The sequence below is a fragment of the Liolophura sinensis genome, chromosome 1, assembly GCF_032854445.1.
Source record: "Liolophura sinensis isolate JHLJ2023 chromosome 1, CUHK_Ljap_v2, whole genome shotgun sequence".
Lineage (NCBI taxonomy): Eukaryota > Metazoa > Mollusca > Polyplacophora > Chitonida > Chitonidae > Liolophura > Liolophura sinensis.
In genome coordinates, this window is record NC_088295.1 from 59342483 (window position 1) to 59352197 (window position 9715).

General features: G+C 38.4%; 1 protein-coding gene across 3 annotated transcripts; it reads left to right on the forward strand.

The window, feature by feature from the left end:
* The first annotated feature begins 1050 nt into the window (after window positions 1–1050).
* LOC135461533 (spermatogenesis-associated serine-rich protein 1-like) lies at window positions 1051–8113 on the forward strand. Of its 3 annotated transcripts, none has more exons than XM_064738670.1 (7): window positions 1051–1091; window positions 3175–3322; window positions 4022–4129; window positions 4755–4895; window positions 5855–5978; window positions 6372–6434; window positions 6805–8113. In XM_064738670.1, the coding sequence occupies exons 1-7, from the start codon at window positions 1059–1061 to the stop codon at window positions 6911–6913; spliced, it is 726 nt and encodes a 241-aa protein (XP_064594740.1). In that variant the 5' UTR covers window positions 1051–1058; the 3' UTR covers window positions 6914–8113. The 3 variants fall into 3 exon arrangements, with proteins under 3 accessions (XP_064594740.1, XP_064594739.1, XP_064594741.1); XM_064738669.1 differs by lacking the exon at window positions 1051–1091 and adding an exon at window positions 2023–2160 and having other exon boundaries at window positions 4017–4129; XM_064738671.1 differs by lacking the exon at window positions 1051–1091 and adding an exon at window positions 2038–2160.
* The last annotated feature ends 1602 nt before the right edge of the window (window positions 8114–9715 follow it).

Sequence of the window (9715 nt, forward strand, 5' to 3'; positions counted from 1 at the left end):
TTTCTCTTAATTTGGCGCTCGGTGAGGGCGATGTTCGTGGACACAAGCGTCGTGTTTTAGCGGTCCTGTTCGTTCTCGTCCTGCATGGGTGTTAGCATTTTGGCCTAGCTGGCTCTACCCACTACAGGGAATTTACCGAAAATAGCAGGACCTTCTGATTGATAAAAGACTTTTTCATTCAAATTTTTGGAAGATATTTTCGTAATAAATCTGACTGTACTAGGGAAAAATAATGTCACAATGTCACAAGCAGTTACTCTCTCGAGGAGGGTTTCTTGCCAGTTCACCCTGACAAGTTACAACAGTGTCCTGCCCAACATGTACGCATTGCGAAACGGACAGCCGTTCTCAGTTCTCTGCTCATAAATGTGTGGTCCAAAATGTATCAGCTTAACACTTAAACTAACAGCATAATCCAATGTATTTCATCGATATCTGTCTATCCACTATGAGAAACAACACTGACAATTGAGAGGCAATAGGTTTTTTGACCGTGATAGCCTATTATCACATGTCGCTTTTATCTTTTCATAAAGGCGTCTACAACATGGCTACTCGGAGTGAATTGTCCGTCAGTGCCATATTCCCAATGCTGAACTTTATATTTTTCTGTGATAACTGTGTCCTATATCATTTTTTGGCAGACTTTATGTTCACTAAGCCATAATGCTATAGGGGTCGTGTACTTTGCTATACGATTTGAGCATTTACACCAACAGTTAGAATAAAACCCTCACTGAAGTGAATTGACAAGACGTGTGACCATTTGCCGTGCCATCACGGAAGTCTATACATGACCGTAAAGTACCAATTTCTTTTACCAGATATATATATGGACTCATTGTTCCAAAATTCCACGAACCTTTTGTACTTACCGACAGTGTTTAAGTATACATAAGCGTGAACAATGGAAATATATGCATATGTGATTAATGTAAAAGTTTTGATCGATTATAGTTTAGGCATAAAGATATCAACGTTTGCGGCTTTCGTACACACAGGTAGACATGACAGCCATGGAATGAAGCGTGTAAGGTTTGCAAACACGAATCCAGGCAATGTTGGATCAAACAAGGCAGTTCCAAAGGAAGGTAAAAGTGTGTTCTATGTGTAAAAACTTATTAGTTTTCAAAGTTAACCTATAATATGTTTAATTAAGTCCCCTAAAAGTCCAGGATTAATCTGTAGGCGTGTTGTTCTTCGTGAATTTTCAAATCCGGCAATATTATCATTGGATTTCGTCCAAATGGAACATTGAATTATTTCATTCACTGCATGCCAATTGGGGATGATCATGCCAAACGAATTAACTGGGGGCAAAATAGATTTTCCGCAACAGCTTTACCTCTATAGCCTCGCTCGAAATAATAATGGAATATTGATGTGCATGAGTTGGGGTTACTTGTGAAGGTCTAGTGTAGTCTAAAATGTTTTCATGAACTGCTTCCCACCCCATCCCACCCTCACCCCACACTAAAGTATACTGTTACAGATAACCTTTTGCTCTTCTTCAGATATATGTATTGTTACGTTGGTTGTGAAATTTAACCTTTCGAGCAAAATGTATACAAATATCCTTATAAACTCAAAAGTGCTAAAAAAAGTCTGTACATTTATTGGTAGGGGTATTCCATGTTTTCGAAGATATGCACTTTAGACAAACTATATGAAAACTATAAAATACGTCTAGACATATTGTAAAAGACTATATGTTAAATTTACCCTTAATATAACAATTAATTTTCAACTGGTTATCAAAACAACTATGTTTTATTATCAATGCGATAAATTTGAATTCAACGTCTTGCTTCATTAATATTATTTTGGATATTCAATGCAAAAGATGGGTTTTTATTTTAATGTCTTGAATCCACTTAGCTATCAGGGCAAAGTATGCATTGAAAAGTTATCTCCCATTGAAAGGCTCTCCTGAGTTTATCACGCACCTGCCGTACGCGCGGTTGCCAGGCAGCCAAGAAGGCGTGATCATGTGACAATCGCCGCTTTCACAGTCACAACACAGACATGCTCGTATTCCATACAAGTATCTCTGTGTTGAAATGGTTATTTAAGTTCACGTAGCACAAAGACCGGCTGGAATATTTGATAAATGGAACATGTTACACGTGACAACCGAGGTCGGGAAGCCTGGTCGACAAGGTATACTTAATATTTATGACCTGATAAGCACTATCAGTATCAAAAGTTTGCCGCTTACGACAAGTAATTTATTATTTAGGCTTTTAGTTACAGTGACTTTAGTTCAAGCAGCACGTTCGTAAACGTCCTTACACAGTAAACTAGTGTATAGTTACTGCTTAATCCGCCAGATATGCCACTTACTTAATAGAGACACTTACTTGAATGAATGGGCGTATTAAATGCCGCTTCTTAGGAAGCCAGAGCAGAGGCAGTAAGACCTACAGTACATGTACATGTACATGCCTATGGCAACAGGCTCCCTGTTCATGTACAAAACTACACGTATATTGTGCCTGTTTTGTATTTTTGTTTCTATACATTATGTTGGTATATATACTCTAATTCAATTAAATTAAACGTCGAGGTCTATTTTCATTAGTTTTCTTATATTTACCTGCCTCAACATTTAATCGTTGAATTCAAAAACCTGCTAGGTCCATTCTGCAAGGCACTTTGCGGAAAGAAGTGGGCCTTTAAATCCAATTTAAATCAGCTGCGCACGCCAATTCCGAGTGTACTGTTCAACTTAATTGAGCTACATATATCCATAATGGAGATATATAACTTTATTATGTGATATTTAACACGGTGCGCATGATATAGATTTGTCGGTTATTACCCAGCAGATTATGAAATTGACCTTGAATTATTGACATCTTATTTCATATTACTCATACAAAAGTGTTGATATAAATTGATGAAATATTGATGAAATATTACACAGCTTAGTATGAAAGTGATAAATTTTGTTCTCATGGTAAATATGATAGACAGTTCTAAATCTTAGGTGTCTTATGGGTTATCTTTCACCCCTTAATCTACACTCTTATTCATTAAGGTATTCAAACTTCACTGTGAATAACCTTCTATGAATGTGTATTATAATTGTATAGGATATTACAGACATTCCATCATACTGGTGCCATTTCACTTTTCCCTGTATTATTTTCTATCTGGTTCACTTACATGAAGAGAGGGAACGGCGACACTTTCCGGATGTGTTTAACAAGGACAGCACCCCACTGTACCAGCCCACAGGAAGGAGGTATCTCCCCCACTTGTATGGCAAATCAGAGGACTGGAGACCCCACGGCTCTTACCAGGAACCACAGCTCACATGGTAAGTTATGTATAAAAAAATGACATTAAAGGGTAGTTAGATAGTTTAAACTTCAGAACCAACGTAATAAAAATATCCAAAATGTGGAGTGTTATGTTTGTCGTCAGTCAGTCAAGATCTTTGCAATTTAACAGTTTTTGATTCAGTTTTTTTGATTGATCATCAAAGCTTTATTGCTCCTTTCACATAACTTTATGAGTGAGTGCTTGCTTGGGGGTTAACGTCATACTTAACAATTTTTCGGTCATATGATGACGAAGGAATCCTTCGAGTGCATGTAATGTGCCCCCTTGTTGCAGGATGGATTTCCACTGCTTTTTTATCTAGTGCTTCTTCACTGAGAAGCCTTACAGAAGGCACGTAAGCCGCCCCACTCAACCAGTCGTTGCACTATCCCCTTCATGCTGGACACCAAGCGAGGAAGTTCCAACTTATTCTTTTGAAGTGTGACTTGATCCAGGATTGACCCTGGATGTACCGCTCATGAAGCGGATGCTCGACCAACTGTGCTATCGGGGCCAGTCATAACTTTATGAAAGTTTTGCTTAATAGCTCACAACCTTCTATTAGCTATATCATGTACACCTTACATGTTTGGTGATTTGTGGTGAAGTGTCAAAAAAACAAAACAAAAAGACATTTAGACACAATACCTCATGAAAGAGTGATGTTCAGTGATTTTGTTTTAATACAGTCCAGGTCCTGACTGGTCATCAAGGCTAAGGTGGCTGCCCCACCCACAGAACCCGAAATACCCTGCCCCAGAGAACTGGCCTGTCACCTGGCACGGTATCAGAAGCTTCCCATGTAAGTCACAGATCCATAATGAACATGCACGTAACTGCAATCTACTAGTAGCAGATTAGCTTACAAATATGTTTATTTATCTACTCAGCATTTTCCAAGTGACACATTTAACTAGATATTCATCGCTTCATCCACCTTACACTACCAGATAAGTTTTAAGTGGAATCTGATTAATTTCATTGGCATCAAACGTATCATTTGAAGGCCTTTATGTGCTTCTGAAAGTGAATTTGTACATGCCAAAGTTTAGGTGAAATGTCTTATATGTATGCTGTTTTAAAAATACTTCACTTGTAAGACAACCTCATGACATGAATGATAGGGAAGATTTGAAGAAGTACAAATGTTAAATACATATTATTACAAGCTGTGTGAGAAGTCATTTAAGCCATTGGAGGAATGGGTGTTAGCCCAGATGAAACCCACAACCATCCCTAGGTTGCTGGACGACCTTCCTAATGTGAGCTGGACAAGAACACAGCAACCGCATTGATGAGAAACTCAAGCCATTGTGCTGTTATAGCATGCTAACCACTCGGCCATGGAGGCCCCCCTTTAAGCTATTGTAGGTGCTGTGATAACGAGGGGATAGAGTCCTGATGACAGAATCAAAATTCTGTTCCAGGGACATACAGAACTACGGCCAACGATCATAGGCTAGAGCCCATCGAGATGAAGAAGGGAAGGCGATGTAACTTTGTGGGGGTTCACAAAGCCACCCAGCAGAGCACTGAAGAGGTGAAGAATTTTACCCTGAAGAGAAGTGGTAAGTTTGAGAATTCTCGTGGGAACATACAGAAGCAGTGGTAATGGTAAACCTGAGGGTAATGGGAAAGGCTGTGGATACCAATACTGTAATTTGTCAACCTTTTCGCATGATTGTAAAGTGTTTATTTAAGAATATTCTGAAAACGCTATTCTTTGTAAACTGATAAAATGATACTTTTTGTGAAGATCTGAAATTGGCTGATCCAAACAGTGTAGTTTTGTCTCCAAAATCAAGTGCATAAACTGCACTGAAAGTTGCTCTTTCATATGCGAAAGGTTGGAGAATTAGGGTAAGATTCAGGTTTGTTTGAGGTGGCTTCATGTTTGCTGTGCAGTGCAATAACTGGTAAGTTTGATACCAAATTCAAGTTAAACTCTGTCAGCAGATACATCTGGCATATTTGTGAGTTTTTTTACATGCTGTGGTAGACAGGTTGTGTATCAAGATGAGAAAATGTGGTAGCTAAAATCTCCAACCTTTCCAATTACTCTTTAGTGCTACCTCAGTAGTATTTCAGTCATATAAACAGCAGAAATGTATTATGAAAGTTTTATATAGGACATGTACATGTACACTTGTATTCTACTTATGGTATCAGCATGGACTTGGTAATTAATATATCTAAGGAAGAGATTCCATGATGGCAACAATTCCTTACTTCACCTGAACTGCCCTGTGGGAAAGTGAAACTTCTGCTACAAGAACAAACTAAGCAACATTCTAGATTTTAAATTAAAGATTGCCACACCGTGTAATTCACATATTTCAAATTCTATAAGCTTCCTTTGAATTCTCTTCATTCTGATAGGAAAATAAAAAAAAAACATAAAATGATTACAGTAAGATTCTAAAAACTTACATCCTTCAATAATGTTTTTCTTTTAATTTTGTTTCACATGTGTTTTACCCTTTTCCATTTTTTTTTTAATCTTTTTCTTTGTACTTTCCTTTCTCAGTTTCTGATATTGAAAGGAGAAATGGTATCAGCGAAGCTGCACCTGGTGACAAGGTGTATCAAGCTGTGGAGTATTCCAGCAGTTTTCACAGAGGGGGATCGACAAGGCCTCTGCCAAACTTCAGGTATTTAAGCTTATACTCTGTTTGGAATTACCATAAATTCACGCCATCTACACAGACATACAGTATAGCGCACATTTTGAATGTAATATCTGATCTGGACAGGTTATTTTATCATTTCTGTGAAATTAACATGTGCCATTTATCTGAAAAATACATTTCAGTCCTTATGAATTTTATGAATTATGTTTTAAAAATGCACATAATGTTATACTTGACTCGTCAGATTGGTAGAGGATTCAGAATGTAGGCAAGCAATGAAAGCATTTACTTATCCCTTTTGACAAGAATTTATTATGAATAATGAGAAGCACAGAGTTCAGTTATACATTTTTTGGGGTTTATATATGCATGATTTACAATTATTTATTGAAACAGTTCTTTGTGTGTTTTCAGTGGTGATAACAAAAAGCCAGTAGACACCTTCATACCTCTAGAGAGGCTGCCTACACTACCCCGGTAAGACAGAGAAACTTTATTTCACTACTTGTACCCCTAATTGTGAAGATTCCTCATATTTTACTGATTTATATTTGAACAGATGGATGCAGTGCTTTGTTAAACTGTACTACTAATATTATGAAAATTATTGGTCTGATTTAATACCACCTTTGGCTACAGACAAATTAACATCACCTAGTTTTGAACCCTGGAATGAAAATTTTGTAAAACGCACATTGCTCCTGCAATTAAATTAAGTTTAAAAAAAAAATCAAAATCATTATGAAATAACTCAGCACAACTTTTGAGGTTTTCATACTTCACAAATTCTAACACTGGGTTTCACTTAAGCAGAATGCATGTCCTACATTTACTTTTTCATTTTCAGCGAGTCATTTAAAGTGTTAGAGAAAAGGAGACAAAACCAGGAGGAGGTTAAAGTGGTGGAGAGTCTGGATAACTGGAAACCTGCGACACCGTTGACGTACCCCTCATAGTCACAAGAGCATGGGTGTCATGAGCAGAATGCAGTGACTCAGGAGCTACCAGTACTCCACACTATCTTACTGATACCGTACCCATTTACAGTAATTAGTCAACCTGTTTGCATGTTTCCAAAGTGTTCATTCAAGCATATTCGAAAGGCATTATTCTTTGCAGACTGCTAAAAATTATATTTTTTGTGAAGCTCAGAAACTGGCCAATCCAAATCATGTAGCAGCTCTTTCATATGCGAAAAAGTTGAGGAATTAAAGTACATCGATTTATTACACATACAAGTCAGTCACAGTTATAAGTCTAAGCAAAAGTTAGTGTTTATTTTTACCATTAAAATAAATCCAGCTGGGAACTTATACTTAGAAATGGATATTTTTGAAATTATCACCTGAATTGACGGATTTTCTTTTATTGAACCACATGTTAGAGTTCGGTCTTAACACCTGTATGTGCCTTTGTTTTAACCAAACTGCTGCATCGAGTCAAAACATTTACTGAACGTAAAATGTTTGGTATTGGGTAAATAACATTGTTACGATACATACACATATCTTAACTGTTTACATTTTAACATAGGGTAAAGCTCACATTTGTATATGCAAGACTTATAAGGGTACTTGAAAAATATGTGGTAGTTTAATTTTGAACTTCGTCATGAACTATTTTACCATCATGTAATCCTAAACCTGTGATAAGTTGAGGATTTTGATTTTAGTGGAATAACTAACTTATTAATGTTATAGAAATGTTATCACGTGACTCATGCTTGGTTAATGGGTAATGCTTTACAAATGTTATATATTTTATTATGGTTGTTTGATTTGGGGTAATTAAAAATATCTACCAAATAAAAAATAAAGAATTGAACAATTTTATGGTGTTTACTGGTGTTGAAATAAAGGATTTTATCACCTCTGATGCACCTACTTTTAAGACATTTTGATTTCATGAAAAACATTATTAACGTTAGAAATTTGAATGTGAAATATGCTTGACTAAAGGGGTAACTGTTCACAAATGTTAATAACTGTAAATGAATTGTGGGTAAATTGAACTGGAGATTGAAGCAGTTATGCAAATTTTATGTCCTTGCTGCTGAGTACTGATGTGGAATGAAGGATTTTGTTTTATTAATTGTACAGAAATGGGCAAGCATGAAAAAATTTCAAGTGCTTTGTAAAACAGGAAATGTTATTTAATGGTGGTCTTTCATGTGATGAAATAACATATTGAAACTGAATTGTTTTCTTTTAGTACATTATACATGTATGCACAAAAAGCAATCTTTTTTTGTTTGTTTGTTTGTTTCAAAATATTATATGCAATGAAGAGTTCAGTGGGTGTGCATTAATTAAATAAATGAATTGTCAAAGGTAAAGTTGCCATTTTATTGTGCTTGTAGTTTATTTCTTATACTATAGTGGTCACATAACTCAGGGCAGAACACTTGGGTGAACGTCAATGATCAAAGTTTGTTTGCTAGTTTCAATCAGGTGCAAAATCGCTATCAGCAAAATTTCCGTCCCATGCTATCTTGGTATCTCACAATCGTACCTAGCATATGTCAGACACGGATCAAAAGGGTTAGGCGCGCCTCTCTGTGCAGACAATCCTCTCTGTGCAGGCAATCCTCTCTGTGCAGACAACCCTCTCTGTGCAGACAACCCTCTCTGTGCAGGCAATCCTCTCTGTGCAGACAACCCTCTCTGTGCAGACAACCCTCTCTGTGCAGACAATCCTCTCTGTGCCAACAATCCTCTCTGTGCCAACAATCCTCTCTGTGCAGACAATCCTCTCTGTGCAGACAACCCTCATCCTCTTTGTAAAGACAATCCTCTCTGTGCAAACAACCCTCTCTGTGCAGGCAATCCTCGCTGTGCAGACAACCATCTCTGTGCAGGCAACCCTCTCTGTGCAGGCACTCCTCTCTGTGCAGGCACTCCTCTCTGTGCAGGCAACCCTCTCCGTGCAGGCAACCCTCTCTGTGCAGACAATCCTCTCTCTGCCGACAATCCTCATCCTCTCTGTGCAGACAATCCTCTCTCTGCCGACAATCCTCATCCTCTCTGTGCAGACAATCCTCTCTGTGCAGACAACCCTCTCTGTAAAGACAATCCTCTGTGTGCAAACAATCCTCTCTGTGCAGACAATCCTCTCTGTAAAGACAATCCTCTCTGTGCAGGCAACCCTCTCTGTGCAGACAATCCTCTCTGTGCAGGCAACCCTCTCTGTGCAGACAATCCTCTCTGTGCAGACAATCCTCTCTGTGCAGACAACCCTCATCCTCTTTGTAAAGACAATCCTCTCTGTGCAAACAACCCTCTCTGTGCAGGCAATCCTCGCTGTGCAGACAACCCTCTCTGTGCAGGCACTCCTCTCTGTGCAGGCACTCCTCTCTGTGCAGGCACTCCTCTCTGTGCAGGCACTCCTCTCTGTGCAGGCAACCCTCTCTGTGCAGGCAACCCTCTCTGTGCAGACAATCCTCTCTCTGCCGACAATCCTCATCCTCTCTGTGCAGACAATCCTCTCTGTGCCAACAATCCTCTCTGTGCAGACAACCCTCTCTGTAAAGACAATCCTCTGTGTGCAAACAATCCTCTCTGTGCAGACAACCCTCTCTGTGCTGACAAGAAGCTCTTGATCAATCAGCTGTGGTTGAACATTATGAGATTTGCCAGCTGCTGTTTGTCGGATGGTGGATAACTCCAGAGTCGATCCACTTTCCTCCTTCCAAAATCCTCACCTCAGTCATACAAGTGAACCATTCTGGAGTCAACCTTAAATAAACTTAATATACGTCC